The sequence below is a fragment of the Cryptomeria japonica genome, chromosome 6 (genome assembly GCF_030272615.1).
Source record: "Cryptomeria japonica chromosome 6, Sugi_1.0, whole genome shotgun sequence".
Classification (NCBI taxonomy): Eukaryota; Viridiplantae; Streptophyta; class Pinopsida; order Cupressales; family Cupressaceae; genus Cryptomeria; species Cryptomeria japonica.
In genome coordinates, this window is record NC_081410.1 from 76,335,682 (window position 1) to 76,358,368 (window position 22,687).

Here is a 22,687-nt window from a genome sequence, read left to right on the forward strand (position 1 = left end):
TTCATATTAATATATTAACAAATCTTTATTTATAAACTAATTTATAAAAATCAATTTCATATTAGCAAATCTTTATTCGTAAACTAATTTATAAAAATCAATTACATATTATTATATTAACAAATCTTTGTTTATAAACTAACTCAATTTTATTATCAAATTTATCATATCCAACTCAAAAATATTTAATTAAATTTAATACATTTGTGGAAGTTAGGGAAGGGAGTGGGGAAGTGAGCCCACCACTTCCTACCTATGATTTACTTTTTTTTTTTTAAAAAAATTCCCTATAAAACATCTCCGTAAAAGAATTTATTGTTGGTTTTTTTTATTAAAATCAACATGCTAAATAGAAATACATAATTAGTCCACATTAGGAAGGAGGAATGAGCTCTGCTAGGGTTTGAGGTTGTGTACTTCTTTTGTTCATACTACATTTATTATAGAATTCTAGAGTTTATTATGGCTTCGGCCAACTTTAGCCCATCAATTGATGCTGGTGCTAGAGTTGCTACGACGGATCCTCATGGCACCTCAGAACAAATGCCCTCGCAAATTTATTCCGAAAGTGTTTCACGAGGTATGTCCTCGTCTGATGTTGTTCTTCATATTCAATATTTTGATAATGCCTGTGAGTGGCTTGAAAAATGCACTTTGATAGGTTATTTTGTGGGTAGGATCCCTCCTACAAGCATGCTTCGTGATTGGGTCGCCAAAGCCTAGTCTCCTCATGGAGTCCGGTTTGATGGTGTCCAAAGTATCACCAAGGGTTTCTTTTTGTTTTGCTTCTCAAACCCTTCCCATGTTGAGGCTATCCGCTCTCATGGGTCATGGACCATTCGGTTTTCCCTTCTGGTTTTCCAACGTTGGTCTCAAGACTCTTTTGTCTCAGATGATAAAATGTTGAGAGTCCCAGTTTGGATTGAGTTCCCTGGTCTTCCTTTGCCTTGTTGGCCTTTCATGCAAACTATTGCTCAGTCTGTTGGCAAAGTTATTTGTCTTGAACCAGACTGGTTTTTTAATGCTCACCCTCAAAAGAGGGTCTGCATTGAGGAAAACCTTTCCTATGACCTGAAAGAAACTATTGATATTCAAGTGGGTGGCAATACCTTCACCCAGAAGGTGCTTTATTTGAACCTTCCCAACACTTGCTATCAATGCCAATCGACGGAGCACAAAATCAAGGATTGTCCTTTGTCTATATCGAAAATGAAACCCCATGTTAAGGAGACCATCTCTCAACCTATGGAGGGATCTAAGAAGGATTAATGGACCACTGTGGTTTGTAAAGGCAAGAACTTTGTGGCTTCTACCCAAAATCCACTTGTCGGATCAAGTTCTTAGCCAACGGTGGAGTCTCCTACGTAGGAACGGTCTGCCTAGGTGGTCTCTACATTGTCCTCTTTGGTTTCAAACCCTAGCCAGCAAGGGAAGGATTATTCTGAGGGTGCCGCTTGACCCCCTTGGGTTCGCACTCCTCAAGCCGCATTTGCGATTTTCGCTCCACATTCTTTGCACCACTCTTGCAGCCCTTCTGGGCATGCTAAGATCGTAGATGGTGGTTCAGAGAAACGAAGAGTTATTTTCGGTGGGGACTCTCTTCTCGGTCTTAGTTCAGATTTTTTGTGCAATAGCTTCTCGTCTCTTGGGGACAAGGATGACACATAAGATTTTTCATGAATTACATCTCACGGAATGTTTGAGGTCTAATAGACCTCACCAAAAAGTATTATGTTAGAGATGTTCATAAACATGTTTTAGGCCTCGATGTTCTCTACCTCCAGGAAGTTAAAATTGTTGGTTTCATGCTTACTGCTACATGCCATGTTATTTGGCAGGATAGCCTAGTTTTTGCTTCCCAACGTGATGCTGGTTGAGGTGGAGTTGCTACTCTCCTTTCCCCTTATTGTCTTTTTGGTGTTATTTCTCACGGTTCTGATCCCATGTAGTGTGTTGTATGGGTTTTTCTATCAATCAATAATCATTCCATTGGGATTGTTAACATTTATGCTCCCAATGATGCAGTTGATAGATCACACTTATGGCGCTAGATTATTGATACTATGTAACCTGCAACTTGGGTCATGTGTGGTGACTTCAATATGGTTGAGGTGGCGACTGATAAGGATGGGATTTTTCCTTTTCGATGGATAGCTGGCGAGAGGGAAGCCTGGTACTGTATGCATAATAAGTTGGGTCTTTTCAACCCCAATACCAACCATCACTGCCTAGGTGGGGTCTGGCACACTTGGTCTAATTTCAGAGCTGGCTCTGATATAATATTTAAAAGGCTTGATCATGCTATGATAACTGTGCAATCATTTCTTGTTCTTTTTCTAAAGATCGAGATTTTCCCGTCTCTTCTCTCGTTGATGTGACGTGGTCCAATCACTTCCCCATAAAGTTTAGCATTGAATGGTAGCTAGCTAGGTCACATCCTTCCAAGGCACAGTTATACCTCAACTCATCTCTCTTGCGTCATTAGGCCATGATGGCCTGCATTCAAAGGGTTTTGAATTTGGAATCAAGGCCTCATCATCACACTAGTTAGATTGCGTGGTGGAATGATGCCATTACCAACTCTGTGAGGTTTCTGCATATTTATGATAGACAATTTGCCATGTAACACAGACGCTCATATGACACGACCACCAAAGATCTTTGTGCTGGTACAAAAGCTCTGGCCTTGAATCCTTTTGATTCTAACCTGCAACTTTGGTTAGCCCAACTCCGTCATCAGAAACAAGTTGCAGATAATTACTCTTCCAATGGAGCTAAAATCAAAGTTAGGTTACACTGGCTTAAGGTGGGTGATAGAGCCTCCAAAAAAAATTTCCTCGCTTTGCATGCCCATCATACCTCTATAGGGATTAAGAAAATCAAAGTGGGGCATGTTGTTCTCACCGAGTTGCCTGATATTCTGCAAGCTTTTGGTGGTCATTATGAGAAGGTGTTCACAACACATGAAAACTCTTTGGCCAGAGCCCTGTTGGGACTCATTAAATTTGAGTCAAGTTTTGAGGCCCAATTCAAATTTTTGAAAGGCACCTAAATGAGTCAATTTGAATGGCCTAGTTTGAGAGGGGGTAAATGGAGCCAGTTGATTTTCAGAGGGTAAGGCTCGGGAGACATGTCCTACACCTTTCATTTGGCCTATTCAGTGATGTGCAACTTTTAGAATTCAATTTGGATAAGTTTATGAGGTACCCATTTTGAGGGGTGAGTTGAAAGTGCATTTTAGGCACAAATGCAGATCTTATGGAGTAGCCTACTTTGAGTGATTATATCTTTTACCCTGTTGATCATCATGGAGAAATTCAAAATGGATTCAATTTTATGTATAAATGTGAGTCAACGTGCAAAATTTCACGTCAACGAATCCATTTGCTCAGTTTTCATAGCCAAATCCATTTGCAGTTTGTGTGGTTTGACTAGTCCTTGTTTCGACAACTAGTCGGAGCCCTGTTTCGCATAAGTGTAAAAGTTGCCTCAGTAAGTGTCATGCCATAATGTTTTCTCTGGGTTATTACTAGTATAAATGATGATCTACATTTCAAATTTAAAGCCTCTGTCAATCCATTTGATCTGTTTTCAAAAGGGTTCATTTAGCCATCATTTTCAGTCTTTCGTACTTCCAGTGCTATATCAGTTAATGTAGCCATTTTCATAAGTGCACCGTTTGCATCCTGTCAAACTTTTGGCCAAACTAAGATTTCAAAGTTTGAATATGTACTTTAAGGTACCTATGTTTCAATTTTGAGGGCCTACGGAGGTCGTTTGATATTTTTGAGAAGGGCATCATGTGTTGCCAGAACATTGACTTCACCAAGCCCGCAGTGTCAACAAAGCCAGTTGGTCATTTTCGATAGTTAATATCTCTTCGCTCAGGATTCATCTTGAAATACCGTTTGGTATATTTCATGCTTGCATATCAGAGTACACGCCTGTCAGATGGTGAGCTCCAAAAAGGTGTTTTGACCACTTTGAAAAATACGTCTTCGCGATTAAATGCGAAAATGTGGTGTAATTGTCTGGAGGTTGCAAAATTTAGTCTGATGATCTGAAAATGATGCCGATCATTTCCAGAGGTGTGTTTGAGGTCTGTGAGTCACTTCAAAGGTCAGTTGTATGAAAACGAAAATTTTTTAGTCGGACCCACTTTGGGGCCCGACCTGGCTCATGCTTGTGCACTAATTTTTGTGGCGAATTGTTCAGTTTTCATGGTATGCAATCTCCCTTTTGACAAATGATGATGCTAGAGAAAGTTGTAGATTAGATGTTTGTTAGTCTAATCATTGTAAAGAGAAGACGATGACGGTATGCCTTTGATGAGAAAATTGGGAATTTTATGTATGCCTAAGTACCAGAATTTGCATAATTGAGGTAACCTCTTCTTTTTATTTCATGCCATCATATAGAGTGACACAGAGGACAAAAAGTGGAGTCTCAAGAATACCATTCATACTTATTGAACCAGCTAATGTTATGGTTCCAAAATGGTTGGATTTTGGTGTGCTCGACCAGGCAAGACAAGTTATTGCCAGCCAGAGATCTCCCTCCATGTCTATGGTGAGTTTGCAGAGGTAAAAACGTGGAGTGTGAAGTGGGCATTTTATTTTATAAACAATCAAACAAATTCTTTTGGCAAGCATGAAGCCCAGCCAACACCCATTCCTTCCACCCACATAGCAAGTGACGACAACAACAAACAATGAAGCATAATGTGTTTTGATATAGCAACAACTTACTCCCTGTGTGGAAGCCAGTGGAGAGTGGGGAGAGCTGAAATCAAATGCAAATTGCAAGTGCAGCGTGGTGTTAGAAGCTCCAGCAGTGTGATTAAAAAACAGTCCATCCTCCCCCTCTATGTGGTTTCTTTGAGATAGCAGAATCTTTCAAGTAAATGCTTTAGCAGCTCCTCCTTTAGAATGTGCAATGTGGCATTGTAAAGGCATAGAAACATTCAAGCAAATGCATAGAGGCAGCAAAACAAGAACAGCAGTGTCCTCCTCCCTCACGTGCCTCCCCTAAAAACCTCCAGGCTCTGCGTGGTGATGCAAAATGATAGACTGCAGCAAGGGCATTAAGTTGCTGAAGTGTAGCGTGGGTGAGTTGAAACATAGCAAGAAGACTTTTTGAAGCTTCGGCAGAATGTGAAACATACAAATAACAGCAAAGAAACCATAGCCAATACAATTTGGAATAAGCCCCACTTGTTGCAGCAAGAAGACTTTTTGAAGCTTCAACAACCAGGTGAATTCTTTTCCTCATGCATGGAGAATGGGGAGGGTTAAGATGTCAACAGATTAAATCCCAAATAAATGCATTTCCCACCATTAAAGTTGCAGAGAAAGCTCCAAAATGAAGCTCCAGGCTTAATTGCATTATCCCACATTTGCTGGGAAGTGGTAGTTTTTAATGTTTATAAGCGAAACCATACACTAGTAATATGTCAAAGCCTCTAGGCTTTTGACGGACGGTGTTGTTGGGCGCCCAAGGTGGGCCCACGCGTGGGTGCAAATCTCAAGGCGATGGAGGAGGTGATTGAGTAGCGACCAGGTGGACCCCACGCAGGCATGCTTCCCGAGGCAAATAGGCGAATTTCATAGAGAAAGGTCGGCTTAACCGGTGAGCAGGTCCGAGATGATCTGATGAAGCGCGTTGATTCGTGGGCCGAAGATGCACGCAAGTTAAACCCTACGAAACAACAAAAAGAGGTAAAGATTGTGCATGTTTCAGGAGATCGAATGATCCGTGCTACTTCGCGAAGGAAAGTTTCTCGCCGGTTAAGGTCCGCGAAATAGCGAAAAGCACATGTGAAAATTGAGATGGTTAAAGACCCTGCAGGTTTGAAAGATCCAACGGCTCGCGCGACTTCGCGAAAGGAAGATGCTCGTCGGATAAGCATTGTGAAATGGCGAAAGCCAGGTGGCGCATAGGTGGCAGGTACAGTCAGAGGTCCAACAGGTAGGCTCAGTCTCAGTGGTGCCTAGGTGGCGATGATGTGGCACTAAGGTGGTGTACACATGGCGGCCAAGTGGTAGTGACAAGGCGGATGACATGGCAGTGATGAGGTGTCATCCCAGGTGGCATCTAGTCAACCCCATCAGCCAATCAGGTCCCGCCACGTGGCAAAGTGTCAGGACCAAATGGGAGCAAAAATCAAATTTAAAATCAGTTAAAGATATAGTTTCAACTATATTGAATAATTCAAAAATTTAAATGATTGTGCACATAAATGATTAATTCGCTCAGGGTCTCATTTTTGCTCAAAATATGAAGTATTATATGTCGTCGGAAAGCTCTCGGGATAAGGAATCTGATTACGCAGTTAATTTTAACAAATATGGGATATTTAGAGAGAAGTTTCCATGGGAAAGAAGAAGGTAAAGAATTTCAGTTAGAGAAAATAGACACTTGGCAATTTCGATTGCAGATCTAATCTTTCCCTCCTCTTCTTATTCCCAATTCTTGTCAATTGTAAGGGTTCCAGAAATTTGGAGAATGGCTCCATATTTTCATGGCTTCCAATTTTGAGTATTCTTCAAGATTGTACAGGGCAGGGCTTTTCTTTCAATAATAGAGTATCTTCTTGCTGTAGATGTTTTGTTGCAGGTCATGTATGTGTAAGGCATATACACAATTTATTGGATTGTCTCTAAGCATTCTCTATTTTCAATAAATCCAGTCTTCAAGGGAGTTTGGGTTTGTCCTCTCAAAGTGGGAGTGTAAGGGTTGTTTTCAGGTACTCTTCAAGGAAGAGTTTAAATTCTATGAGCAATCATTATGGATTTAGGATAATGTTTAGATATGTATGATCCTCTATCTGAATTTAGAATGTATTAATGTCAGGGATTAATACAGGGATATCTTCCTTAATAAATTGGATTTGCATAGAGGTGTTCATTTTCAGTTTGATGCATGACTCTATTGCCCTTAGATAAGGCACTGATCTTGCAGATTTTGGGGTTTTCTCAGAGATTTAAAATCTAAAGAAATCATAATATCTTTTCTTTGTTTTATGTTATGTGGAAGTGTTCCATGTGTCTCATGTTCAAGCATATTGAGTTGTCAATGTAGATTTAGCCTATGTACAGTATCCTCCTTATTTGAATCTTATATGAGATCTATCTGCTTCATTGATGTTGTCATGGTGAGTAAATGAGTTTTGATTCAAAGCATCAAAGGGTGTCCCCCCCTAGGTCTAGCAGAACCTGAAGTGTAGGAGAATCATTAGGATCCTGCGTTATGTTGTCCAAGCCCTGATGTGTTTCATAGACTGAAATTGGCCATTTCATAGAAGGATTGTAGGTATACTTGGGTTATCACTTTTGGTGAACAACAAGCCCAAGCTTTGCAAGATTGCTCAGCTGTTGTTCCCAAAAGGCTTTTTGAGTCTCAACAAACCTTTTGTGGTCTCTTATTGACCATTGATGATCTCAAGGAAGCTATTTTTTCTATGGTAGATGATAAAGCCCTAGGGTGTGATGGTTTCCCTTGTGAGTTCTACAAAGCCCTTTGGCCTTGTGTTGGTATTGTGTTGGTCTTGACCTACATAAGGTCTACCTTGAATCTTTTCATTCCTAGTCCCTGGGAAAGATGCTTACCGAGGTAACATCAAGTTTATCCCCAAGGTTGGGGATCTGGAGGAAATTTGCAACTGGAGGCCTATTACCTTGCTCAATGTCTCGTATAAGATCATTGCCAAAGCCTTGGCTTTCAAGATTCGTCATCTCCTGCCTTTGATTGTTCATCCGGAGCAGACTGATTTATCAAGTCCAAGTTTATTCTTGATAATATTATTGTTGTTTGGGAAGGGATGGAATGGGCTCGACACTCCAAACAATGAGCAATATTTTTTAAGATTGACTTCTCTAAGGCATATGATCACATTGAGTGGCCATTTATTTAGGCTATGCTCAAAGCTCTTGGCTTCGGCTCCAGATTAATTGAGTCTGTCCAGATGTTATTCGAAGATGCCTCAACTTGCTTCACCATCAATGACCATCAATCTGAGGCTTTTGGTCTTTTCAAATCCATTCACCAGGGTTGTCCTCTGGCTCCTGCCTTATATGTTCTTGCAGCGGAGGGTTTTGGGTACTTGCTTGCTAACGCCATTTCTGTTGGACATGTCTGTGGAATCTCCCTGCCTAAGTCACCTTCTCAACTTGTCAATGGTCATTTTGCGGATGACTCTTTTCTCACTCTCATTAAGGAAGAAGATAATGTTTAGTCTGCTCTTCAATGTCTGGACACTTTTTACTTAGCTTCCAGCTCAACCATTCAATGGCACAAGACACAATGTTATAGGCACTCTTTTCTTCCCGCCTCACCTTGGATACTTCAATATGGCTAGAAATGGCTTCATCATGGCAAATTTTTTTTCTTTTTGGGCATTCCTTTTTCCAATCAAGCTTCACCTGTAGATCTTTGGAATGCTATTTGAGCCAGGATTGAGAAAAAAATATCCTATTGGATAACCAAGCCTCTCTCTCTGGCTGGAAAATTTTAAATTTGTTTGAAGGTTTTGGCTGCCACTCATGTCTATTACTCTTCATGTTAAGCTCCTTCCAAGGCCTCTTACATGAATTTTTAAAGACTTTTGTGGGCTTTTCTTTGGGCCTCTGGTTCCGACCATCAAGGTTTTCATAGAGTCGCTTGGGAGTATTGTTGCCTTCCCAAGAAGTCTGGAGGGCTCGGCCTTATTTCTACCTAGAAACAAGGGCTTGCTTTATGCACTAAATGGATCATCAGAGCCTTATCTGATGATGAGGCTTGGAAAATCCTTCTTCGGTATTGCATTTCTTCGGGTTTTCCTGCCAATAGGCCAACTTGGAAGGGGATTGGTTTTCAAACCCTTCTCATTATGAAAGACCCAGTTCAGATCCAATGGTACTTTTGTTTTTAAAAGCATCTGAAGTGCTTGGGAAGCTATTAAGCCTTGGCTTCAGTGGGCGGGTGATGTTTTTCATGATGGGATCTCCATGAATCAACACAACCTCTGGTGGTCACCTCTTTTTTAGGTGCAAGGGCTATCGCTGGCCAAAATCGAGGGTTTTAGTGCTCGACATTTTTACAAATGCAACATTTGAACACCTTAGGTCATGTTTTCCAGAGTTTCTATGAGTCTTCAGTCATGGGATGATCTCCAGGTCTAGTTTCATTTGTCTTGACCTAATCGACAAACTTATGACCTTCTAGTTTTGGCCTTAGCCTCACATCTGTTACATAAGCTTGGCATTCAGTCTGTAAGACCTTGGTGGAAGAATTGAAATTGGTATCCTTGGACTCCTTGCACTAGCTACAAACCCAAAATGGGTTATTTCTAGTTGGTGTCCCATTTTCCTATGGTCCATATTCTTAACCAACGGTGGCATTTGCAGTCTTCTTAGAAATCCTAGAGACTCAGGTTTCTTTCTGTTTGGCCCGCCACCACTGAACCCAAGATTACACACTTTGCTTGGTGTGTTCTTTTTCAAGGTCTTCCTTTGGCTTCTAGACTTAAACATTTGGGGGTTCCTGATCCCCGATGCCCTTTTTGTGGATATCTAGAAACTTTTATGCATATTTTTTGGTTATGTAGAAGAGCTCATCAATATTGGAGTTGGATCCATGATTTCTTTCGAGCTTTTTGGCTTGAGCCCTTTTCTTGGCATATGGCTCTTCTAGGGGATTCTCCTAGAATCCCCTTCAATTTTTCCCAAATATGGCATGCTTTCAAAATGGAGATCCTATTTAGTCCTTGGAAAGATAGAAATGTTGTTCTTTTCATGCACAAGTCTTTGTATACTAATTTCTTGCTCTATGCTAAAGTTTGAATTTGTAATAATTTATTAATGCACATTCATGTACAAGCTGATAAAGTGGCTCTTGTGGTGGGCCACTTACAGGAGCTCCTTCAACATTAGGGAAATGCCCCTTGTGTAGTTGCCAGAGTGCCACTAGATTCTATTTCTATCGACTGTACTCCACCCCATGGCTGTCGCTCTAGTCGAAGATCCTTTGCCCAATGCTCTCAGACCCTGCGGTCGTAGGTTCCTCACTGCTCCTTTGGTGTGGGAGATGACGGGTGGAGGCGCTACTCGAATTCTCCTCCGTGTCATTTCTCTACCTCGGGGTGGCCTTCTTCTACTCCTGTTACTTTGGCTCTTGCTATTGGTGATAGTTCTGAGTGGCCTGCTGCCACCACCTCTAAATTTCCTCGCTTGGCTTTGGCTATTTCGCCTCCTGGGCGGGAAGAAGGAGAAGAAGAAAAAGACCCAAAAGATGGATGGTTTGTGTTGGATCCGACTCTTGGCCCCACTGATGTAACGGGCAAGAAAGATGATCAATATCCTCCCCCCTCGTCTGCCACTGCTTTGGCTTCTTGAGGAAGTTTCTTTTAATGAATATCTTTATTTTTTGGCTCTGGCTTCTTTCCATTTGACTCTCGTGGGGTGATCTTGTATCCCCCGACCTTTTTTTTTGTGAATATGTACTTTACTATTATTTTCTAATAGAGAAGACCTATTCATAAAAAAAAGAAGAAATACATGCTAATATATATATATATATATATATATATATATATATATATATATTCTAATAAAGAAGACCTATTCATAAAAAAAAGAAGAAATACATGCTAATATATATATATATATATATATATATCAAATATTTTGTTTCCTTATTAATTACACAAGGATAAATCATATTAAATTCAACCAATGGAAATGTGGAGATTATATGTGTTTATTTATTATTATTTAAATTCATATGCATGGTTTTGTATTTTATTTCTTTTTGATTATATAAAAAGACAAAATTTCTTGCTCTTGTCTTTCCAGAAATTATAAACACAAGAACGAATCACTAGATATGAATAATCCAAACATTCTTTATAGAGGAACGAATTTTGTAGATTATGTTTTTGAGAGGTAAAGGGTTTTTTTTTGTTTTTTTTACAGAGGAAGATTCTCACAAATTCTCTTGAGAATTAAACTAGGGAGGTGGATTTCATTCCGAGATTAAAGAATTTCCACAAGAAAAAAAGAAGAAAATATTTTCATAAAGATAAGGATTTTCATAGAGAAAAAAAGCTATTTCAAAAGATTTTCTCAAAGATAACTTATTTTCGAAAGATTTCCATAGAGAGAAAGGTTCTAAAAATTTTTACTTTGAGAAATAAAATAGAAAGAATGAGACTCTCACAAATTACATTTTAAAAAAAAGGTAAAGAAACATAGAGATAGATTTCATAGGTTCATTTTGAGAATACAAAATACATTTTGAGAAATAAAGATTTTCAAAAGAGAGATTTCTCACAATTTATAATGGGGGGGATAAAGATTTTTGTACAAAGAGATGAACAACTAAAAAATTATGCATTCAAAAGGATACATTTTAATTGTTTCCAAATTTGATTACAAATTCAGAAAGTTTGTCATTTCATTTTATTCTAATATGCATTCTATTAATTTCTTTCTTTTCTAAGATTTTGAAATTTAGAAAGGAAACAAAGAAGATGATTTCTCAAAGAATTTAAAGTGAAAGATAACACGCAATCTCATTTCTTAAATCCATATTATTTTCTATTACCGGTGTAGTTAGAGGAAGGAAAATAAATTAAAAGATTTGTAAGAACTACTTAATTTTTGATAGAATAAACAAGTATGTGATTAAAAATATTTTCCCTATAACTACTTAAAATCTACTACATAAATTACGTCCATGCAAAATAGAAGAAGATTGGGTCTCATACCCACAAATTCCTACCAAAAAAACATCATGCATATAACAAAATCCGCTCCCCTTTTCATTTGAAAGAAAAACAACAAGTGAACAAGGATGGAACCTGGATTGAATGAAGAACTTGTTGAAGGATTCGCCTCCAATCTCTCACCTAGTATTCTTCATCTCCTCCTTGTATCTTGATAACATCTCCTCCAAAAGTGTTTGAAAAATCCTATCTTCTACCATACAAAGTACTCACAAAATCCTACTACTACCATCATGAAAAAATTTAAGAATGCTTTCATCAAAACTGTCCCACCTCTTATTTCGAAAATTGAAATCCTACTACTACTAAAGGAATTAATTGATTAGGGATTCCTTTTTCCAAAAATAAACTCCATCCATAATTAATTATTGACAAAGTTGGGGTTACATGTGAGAAATAGAATTTGAAAAGCTTCTTCTAGAAACTTCTCCTTTTCTCCTACGACATGTGCTCAATTGATATTTTAATGGATGAATTTTTTTTTTCAGTTAAGTTTATGATCTCATCTGTGTCACCACTTATTAATTATTTTCCTTTAAAATATTTCAACCTTTTTAAATTTATAATTTCTATCTAACATTACTCTTAAATTTAATAATAATAATGAAAATAGTAATAATAATAATCAAGTCTTATCAAGTTGGAAAAGAGGATTATGACATAGACAACCTTAAGAAACTCCATAAGTCATATCAAGTTCAAATCAAAACTAAATGCAGGAAGCAAATAACTTGACGAATACTACAAATTTTCCACACTCGAACAAAAGTTCAGATCAAAAATACATGCAGGAGGAAAATAACTTGACGAATACTACAAATTTTCCATCATTGTACATTTTGAAGGACTAGACATTCAAGGGTTAGCGAAAATCTACAAAAAAAAGGCCAAAATAAAGTCAGGCATTCAACCAAAATGCTACTTGATGCACCTTCCACACAAATTAGGGCAATCGTAGGAAGAAATATTGAAAGGGAAGTGGTAAATATTTGTCAGATGTAGCTGCTATGAAACAAAGGAAAGCATAGATGAGGCAAGTGAACTATTTGGTGAAATGCCTCAAGAAATGTGGCTTTGAGGAATGCATTAATTTTAGGATATCTCACATAGGCACAAAATGAATTTTGCGAGATTGCCTTTGAATTTTTGAATTATTGAAACATTGTTATTAGTTCCTGCAAGGATATATATGCATTTGTTGGATGAAAAAAAATAAAAACTAGTCACTTACATTTGAGTATTTTAGTTTATTATTGTGCATTTTTATAGTTTAAATTTAGTATATTTTGTAAATTAAATAATAGTATTTATTTGTATTTATTTTAAAGTGGGTGGTCTTATGATTTTGTATTGTAGTTAAAGTTTGAAAGTTTAACCTTCAAATTTTATAGAAGCTCACGATCTTATGAATTATTTTTATTTTTTATAACAAAATATAATAATATAAAATGAAAAATTAATTAATTTAACAGAATTAAAAAACTTCCAATGATTAATAAGTGACAAAAAAAGTTCTTAGTGGGAATAATTGTTTCTAATCCCATCTCAAATGTACTCACTTAAATTACAAATCAAAGGTTGGGGTTCTTATTAATTAGAAAAATATTTTAATTACTCTACCATTTTTTGGCCTAATGGAACTCCCTTTTCCTTAAAAAATGATTCTTGAAACTTCTCCATGGGGCCTTTCTTAGAAGTATTTAAAGTGACATAACTTTTGACTTGGATCTTAAAAATGAAAACTTTCTCAACCATCTATTCAAACATGCACAACGTTCAAATGATAAGGAAATTAATTAAGGATTAAAGAATTAAAAGATCCATAGATGTAGTTTGATTGAGGGCTATAAAATAGCACATTCATTTTGTGTAGGAGATAAATCATATCTGAAAAAATGAGATTCATGCAAATTTGGAGAAGTTGGCTTGAGAGATGAAAGTAGGAGGGTATTTTCCAAATTCATGACATTTACTTAATGATGTGGAAAAAGAGGAAAAATAATTATTTATCTACCATGATAGTGAAAAGGGCAATTTCTTTTGTTTTGTCAAATATGCCCCCCAAGAACTACTGGTGAAATGGTCAATGCTCCCCTCGAGATTCGTGACAAGGGACTAACCACCTCCTATGAGAGCCATATCTCTATAGTTTGTATTGAACATTGATAGATCGGTCTTTTGACACAATGACAAATTGGGCCAACAAATGGTATTAGAGAGTTGGGTCATGGGTTCAAATCCCCTCGGATAACGTTGAGGGGGTCTCGATTATTAGCAAAATGGTCAGCGCTCCCCTTAGGATTTGTGACAAGGGACTAACCACCTCCCGTGCGATTCATATCTCTACAGTTTGTATCGAGCATTGATAGATCAATTTTGTGATGCAATGACAAACTGGGCCAACAAAAACAATTATTAGAGTTGTGAAGAACCTTCAAGTATGTGTTTATAGCCACACTACAATGAAATTAATCTCTACAATTGCTACAAGAAAAATTGTTGTAAGTATGTGAATTGTTTCCATGATTTAAACATGGAGAATGGTTTTTATGGAGATTATTGCTAATAGTAAATGAATTGATGTGGATAATAAGATTGTACTATAATAATGTGCACCATGTTACACATAAACTAATATTGAAGGAGAAAAGTTTTACTTTTTCTTTTATTTTTTATTTTGATAATTTGGCACTGTGGACTATGACATTGGCTTCATTAAATTATGATGTGGATATGGTGTAATATAGATCACTATTATATACTATTGTGGTATCTATTAAAGATTGATATATTCATAAGATCAAAATATATATCATATGAAAAGTTGGAGGATGAACAATGTAGTTGAATGGCATACATTAAGTACTCATCTTCATATACTCTTGCTTCTAATAAGACTAGTGATGCTACATCCATGGCTTCTAATTATTTAGTGCAACAATATTTTCATTATCTTCCAATTATATAACTACTTGGGATGATTACTTGATATAAATTGTAGGTTCATTTTGTTAGTCCTTACCTTGTAGACTTTCAGGACACTATTTATGATATTCATCGTGTAAATTGATGTTAGCTCCTATGAAATTGCATCATCTACTTCAAATATTATATGGAGACCTTTGAGTGGCATTTGGAGGAGGTGTCTTTGTATTTGTATAATGTTCTGCATTTGTTTCCATTAGATTTTGGATTTAATCTTCATAAATGTAGCCTTGAACACCTATGATAATCTTATGTAATCCTATGTCTCACCTTGGTCTATGTAACCAAGGAGTTCTCTTTGTATTCTTAATTAATTCTCATCTTAAACTTGCATCCTTTGATAAAATAGCATTATTTTTCATATTTGATGTCTCTTGTGCTTTTATTGAAGCTCCAAGATCTTGGGTGGCTACACCTTTAGCCAAATATTTTGTTCTCTAGAACATTCTATACCAACTCTTACATTGAACAATCATGAAAAGGATAATCCTAATAATAGTGTGATTGTTGTTGTCAAAACTTGTGAACATATATTTTCTTTTGAATTGAACTTGTAAATATATTTGTACATGCATGTCTATAGGTAATACAATTTGTATAGTTTTTTATGTAAGAAATGTGTATAAATTTTTCTTTGATACTTTCAATTGTTTATAGATAGGACACTACTAAAAGTTTGAGTAGTACAATAATTTGATCAGGGAAATTATATTCTTTTTGTCAAGTACTAACTAACTCATCAAATATTTGATGTACATGAAATCAATAAATCTATGCTATCAATATAAAAGGTACTATAAACCTCATCTATCATATACCTTAAAATCACAACCATTATAAATATTCACCATTACACTTGTTATTTGTTAGTGCACATTGGAACAACCATTAGACAATTAATACACATTTTATATAATAAAAGATACGCTTGGAAAGGGTTCTTCCTTCTTTCATAATCATAATGTCCTCAAAACTTCCAATGACCTTGTCTAAATGAGGGAATCATTACTTTTACAAATATTAAGACATTAGAGGAAACATTATATGATCAAACAATCAAAGCTATTAATAAATTGAATTAAAACAACTATCATCATGGATTAAGATCATATTGAATATATTGATGTAGACTTAGAAAAATAACTATACTGAGTTTCTTTTGTGTAGATGTAACCAAAATTCATGGTTTCAAGAAAAATTTAAGTATTCTTGGTGAAATATGAAAAATATTAGGAGTCAGCTAGAACAACAACTCACATTTCTTATTTGTGAATATCAACACAATTCACTAGGTTTTAAGGAAAGTACTATGATGTTAGGATAACCAGTGAACAACTGAGAGGGGGTGGGGGGTGAATCAGTTGTTAATAGATTATGTGAATTAAAGCACTTGGGACCTTTTACCAGAATAACTGATAAAGCACTAAAGCATAATTGAAAAATAGAGAATCAATACCATGCAACCCTAACACATAATGCCATGATTTGTACGTGGAAAACTCGGTAAAGTAAAAAGTCATGGTGGGAAACCCTACCCACAGTCAAATGATACTTTTGCAGAAAGTATATGATTACAATAGGGGCCTGCACATGCAGGATGACATATTTCCTAAAGGAAGCTTCTCATCACAATGGAGTCTCACTGACTACAGAAGAGGCCAACCACCTCAAAATATTTGGGCAACAATCTAGAGGGAAGAACTACCAGTGATAGCATCAACATGCCAGATTATAGTTTTGGTTAAGCTCAATACCAAAGGTCTAAAACCTCTTACATAAACCCAACTCGATCACATATGATCGACCAAATTCTTGGCATAAATTATTATTACATTATTTGCTCCTGGCCCATTCATACATGATCTACAATGAGATCTTAAATATATTTATACCAACCTGGGACCTAACCAATTAGGTCGGTGACTCAAATGATAATTCAATAGATCCATTACATAATCCTAAAATAAAATCATAAAACATGTCGGCCTAAGGCCAAACAAACATCATCCAATCAATAAAACATCTCGAAAGCGCATCAGAGGATCCACAAACACGTTACATGAAAACCAGCCCATAACCTAGATAGCACCAGACCTAAATTAAATCCATAAATGCCAAAGAAATGACACCAATCATTTGAGGCACGAACACAATCACCATCAGCATCCTGAATCCCTTATAGAAGCTGCACAAACACCACTTATTAATTACATCAGAGATCTTCAATAAAGCTTTGTCGATGAAACCCTTACCGAACCTACAAAGGAGGCTTACTCTATAACACGACATAGCATCCGATCATCAAGTCAATACAAAATGATTGAAACATAATTTAGAAGCATATGAACCATCCATACAAACATATTCCATCATCCTGATCATACCAGTGATTATCAATTGATAATCTTCCCAATCCAATCTTTCTATCAGAAGCCGGTAAACAACCATAGCAACTAGTGTTGACATCAATGACAAAACATCAATACACCACATAATCAATTCCACAATATGGCCAACAATCTCCCCCTTTGGCATTGATGGAAACACTAGATGTGAAAAACATCCAAGTGCCAAGAAATGACAAACAAGTCTCGCCCATTCAGAAATTAATTTAGTGGCAAATATTCGCCAATGGTAAATTTTTTACATTGACGACCTGGGAAATGGGGAATATTTTGTACTGACTGGGGGTGGCCATGTCGCCAGAACATCATCAATTTCTGTCAAATTCATGACCCGATCACCATATGTTTTATGTAATTAAATGTTTCTATGCAAGGATTTAGCCAATACAATATACGATGGACACACGATAAATTTAATCTTTTCACCTACACTCTCTGAGGTTGCCTTAATGGATGACCATAATTTGCCTATAGGCATATGAAGATTTGTTACCCACGAGGACCCAATTCGTCTAGCATTTTGCCAACGCGTGTCTCCATTGACCCCAATTTTTGCCAACTATATTGTATTTTCCAATTATTTGGACGACTCATAATCACCTCGAAAATTACATGTCGTGTTATAGTTCAGCGAGATTTGCTAAATATTTGTATACCATATAAAATTCATGTGGAATCCGCCATGTAAGGATTGGTATAAATACATTCAAAGATGAGATCTATCTCTCATAATTTGGTGGGTTCTATGATCTGAATTTGGATCAATAGCAGAGTTTTAGACCAAGGAAAATCATTGTTGTTGACTGCATTGGCGACTGCTAGTGACCTAAAGGTGAGCGATCATATGTTTGAAATGATAATATTATTTTGAATTTATTGATATCTATTTGCACTGTTGAGTTCATTCTTATTCAATGGGGAACCGTTAGTGCCAAGTGATCATCCGAAAGATTCAGACCTCAGACATCTAGATTGTAGGTCATAGGGCCAATGAAATATATATCATAATTTATAGTCTACTATTGCTTCTTCAACAAATTGATATTTTTTTTGCATCCTTTATTTCATTGGAGATGTCAAATAGGAAGAAGGGTAGGAAACTTGAATGTGGGGAAGGCCATGAGAGGCCAACAAAACACTGAACGTTGTGTTCGTACTTTGGCTTTGGAAAAGATTGTGGTGAAAATCAAGAAGGTACATCGTCAAAAGTACAAGTACAAAATTCACAACCTACACTGTATGTTGAAGACAATGACAAACTTGATATCTCAGATTAGGATGATCTTGAAGAAGACTATCTGGTAGATGCCCAAGTTAGCCGAAATGATATAATTGGCTTGGGTGATAACACCGTTGATGATAATGTATGGAAGGGGAAAAGAAAATCCAGATCAAAAAAGGATCAACCATAATTTAAAAAGGATCAGGAATGGGATATGTCAGTGAGGAATTTTCAAATTAATTGGGCATCAAAGTATGCATTCATTGAACTAGTGGAGAATCCAATTGAAGGCGAGCCTCCAATAGAATGTAGGTGTAATATTTTTACTTGGAAACATAACAAGGAAATTAGGTTGTAGCTAAAATTTGACACCATAGAAAAGAATATGGGTAAATTTTATGAAAAATAAATGATAGACGGAGTTAAAAAATCAGTGAGAAGATGGAAAACAAAGGAGGAATGTAAGCATGTGAGGAACTCCGAAGAGAATTATTTTCATGATAAAATATAGACGAAGCCTGTTGAAGTTAAAGGTTCTATTGAAGCTAGTTTTGGAAAAGAAATGCAAATAGAACAAATGGGAAAAGTTATTCAGTTAAGTCTTGTTTTGTATATTTTGAGAAGAGGGCATGCTATGACATATTTCTCATCAATTAGTGGTTTATTACACTTTTTGAAAGTTCCTAACTATCCTAATAGTCACTAGTTAGTAAACAATGAATGGGAATGGGCAAGTTGTCTTGCTGAGGTTGAAAAAGAAGATGTAAAGGAAAAAATAAGAGAGTCAAACTTTATTGCATTTTATTTAATGAAGTTATGATAGTAGACAATACTTCATAGGTATGCATGCATGTTTATACTATACAGAATCATGCCTGTCAACCTCATCTACTATCTATTGCTAAAATGAAGGATAGTGTGACAAGGGAAAATTTATTTCAACTAGTAAAAAGAAGTTTAATTAAATATGGAGGTATGGATGACATGAAGGTTGCCAAAAAATTGGTGTGTGTTGGAGCAGTTGGAGCTTCAGTAATGCAAGGTCATAGGAATGGTCTTTGTACAAAGATTAAAACTTCTTTTTCATCGTACATTACAATAATTCACTACATGTTTCACATAATGAATCTAGCTTTTGGAATTGTGAGCAAGTATTCTTCTGTAAAAAAAATTGAAATTTTAATCAGAGAGCTCTACTCACACTTGTGTCGAAGTCCCAAGTGATTTATGGAATTTAAACACTTTGCTGATGGAATAACTGATGGGAACAAGCTTCTCAAGGATAATGATACCAGGTGAATCTCTTTGGATGGTCCAGTGCATCGAGTTTTTTCAGAAGATCCATCCTTGATTGGACTATTTGAAACAACTCGCGATGAATCAGAGAAACCAAAATTTCCTGACCTTCTTTGGAGGTTAAGTAATCTAGAGACACTCTTAACTTTAGCAGCTCTTCTGCCCATGCTAGAGGAAATGAGGAATATTATGAAGGCTGCCCAAAAAAGAGCTCTATATATTTCAAAATATGCTACGATGTGTAAGATGACATGCATGACCCTCGACAATCTCTATCGACATCAACCAACACTATCTGATGAAAAATTTGTTAAGTAGCAAACACTCATAGATTTGAACAATCCTAATAATTTTTTACAAATCAATGCAAATGGGGAGGTATGTGGCAATGTATGGGGAGTTGATATAACAATGCACTTCTATGGCATGGTTGACCCCAAGGAACCAGGAAAGCGCCCCAAGGAGAAACTAGCAAGAGTTACAAGGGAAGATTTCAACAAGATTGTTGAGTCTGTAACTACTTCTATGAAGAACATTGCCTATGATCTTTCCTCATTGATTAAAAGAAGGTTCCCTCCCGACAACCTACTCAAAGACATTCTTATTGTGTTTCCTCAATATTGGAGCCTCAACAGTGCATTTAATTTTTGAAGTAAGATACTGACTTTGATAAAACAATTTTGCATATCTAGAGTTGAATGGAGTAACTATAAATGGGATATTAGATGAAACTCATCTTAGAGAGAAATCATCTCGTTTTTCATACACTATGAGGGAACAATGTGGAAGAATGGAGAACCCCTATGCAGAGGGATTAGTAACAAGGCTTTGAAAATATATAGCTGAGAACGAAGCATTGCGTGATTCAATGCCAAAATATTTGAAGCTTATTGATTTATGTCTTACCATGATATTGGGTTTGGTGGAAGATGAGAGAGTTTTCAATGCTTTGGGGTTCCTAAAATCAAAGCTAAGAAACAAACTAGACAAAAATTTGGAAAATTGCTTGAGGCTCTATACATATAGATATGATGTCCACACTTTTCCTTATGATAGAGCATTGGAAATCTAGAGGTCCAAATGTGAAAGAAGAGGTTTGGGAAACACTTCAAAAAAAAGTGCCAATGGGACTATTGACTCATGTAATGGACCTACTAGTAGCATTGAGATGCACTTCAACGAAGGTATGCAGACTCAAAGTAAATAAAACACAGACAAGAATCAAGAAAGCTCTAAATTTGATGAGGATGAATGGAAATTGTAAGAGATTGGTATTTATTAATCACATTATTGTATCTCATCATTCATATGACAAAAACATATTATTATGGTTGATAACTTGATGATATTTAATGAGTCTGTCAAGTTTTTGCAATTAGAGTTTAATATTGATTTGTAATTGTATGTTTCAAATTTCTATTTGTAGATTTAAAATAACATAATAAAAGACCATAACGTGTTTATTGATACAGAGTTGTTTATTTAGACATGTTGATAACTTATATTTTCATTGATTCTTTCAAAATATAGCCATATGATACAATTCATTCTATACACCACTCTGTGTGATTCTCCATGCAAAAGTCATTATAAAGTTTCAGAACCCTTTGTGAATGACCCTAAATTCCATTTTATAGAAACAAGGGAGCAACAATAGCTTCAAGTCGATTTGCAACATGTGAAGAATCAACATCAAAATCAATTACTAAGGCACTGAACATTGAATATATCATCCCGATTGCCATTAGTATCACAAACTCAACAAAAATTTACATGGCCATCATAGGCCGGATTAACAATTTAACAACTGCTACATGTCTGATGTCTCCTATTCAAAAAAAAAAGTTCAAAATTAAATATTAATTCAAGCCATGACAAATTAAATATAGATAATAGTAGTGCCCAAAACCTAGTAACAGAAATAGAGAAATGCAAAAATATTAAAACCTGGGAGAATTTGAGAATAAAAATTTACAAGTTGAAGGTTTGCACTGTGCATTATAGATTCATAGGCTGAATTAGCAATAGCGAGTGCTAGTTTTTTCCTATTCATAAAACAAATTTATTTCAAGCGATGCCAAATTCCAAATAGAGAAAACATAAAACCTTGAAATTAAGAGTAAAAGCAGAAAACTGTGCAATACATACTATGATTCTTGAGTTTTTTGTGCCAGTTTTTGTAGGGTGCTCCACTCTTCATCTAATGGAAGGTCAATATTCTTGAAACTATGGATAGTCAACTGCAACTTCGTCAACAACAATCCATATTTAGAAGAGTGACTTGACATCATTGTTTCACCCAATATTGCATTCAGAGTTGTAAATGGTTTGATGAATTCCAGAAAGCTTTGGGGATTTGTGTTCTTAGGAAGCAAGTCTAAATCAAACTTCATTTTTATCTCCATGTTTTTCTTGTAAGCTTATTTTTCAATGAATTTATTTGATGGGTCAACAGTCTTAGGCAAACCAAGTTTAATCAAAGTAGTTGTCTTTTATTGCAACTTCAATATCTTTTTGCCACATTTATCTATAACTTCTGATGTTGCCCTTAGCTGTCTTAACTGTGGCATCAATGTGGCTATTAATTCCCTTGGATGCCAAATAGTTGTTACTGGTACTGTAGACTACTTGCAAATTCTGTTTTTTCATATCCTCTTTTGAATAAACATGTATTCTATTCTCAATGTGCCCTTTGATTTTCTTATAAATTAATCTTAGACATTCATTAAATTCAAACCATTCACACAATTTGTCACTCCTCTGCATTATTTGCCCCCAAATGTTTTCTTGTATATACTTCATTGTATTTTTCATATTATCTTTCAATCTATCCTCCGAAGTTTTAATTTTATCATTTGCATTGTGCAGGTCTTCTTTCATTTGTGAACATTTTTTTCTTTCTTTCTATACTTCCTCTTCCAAATGTTTTTCTTTTTCCTTCTCATGATCCGATAGGTCTTGTATTTTTCTTATTTTGGTAGCAACAAAATCATAACTTTTGTATATTTTTTTAAAACT

At 36.1% G+C, this 22,687-nt stretch overlaps 1 protein-coding gene across 1 annotated transcript in view; it reads left to right on the forward strand.

The window, feature by feature from the left end:
- The window catches only part of LOC131064150 (3'-N-debenzoyl-2'-deoxytaxol N-benzoyltransferase-like), a 145,491-nt gene that overhangs the window by 57,170 nt on the left and 65,634 nt on the right, over nt 1–22,687 (forward strand). Inside the window, exon 4 of the mRNA XM_059221914.1 lies at nt 10,166–10,314. Coding sequence (XP_059077897.1) covers nt 10,166–10,314 — 149 coding nt within the window. The remainder of the gene's footprint in view (nt 1–10,165; nt 10,315–22,687) is intronic.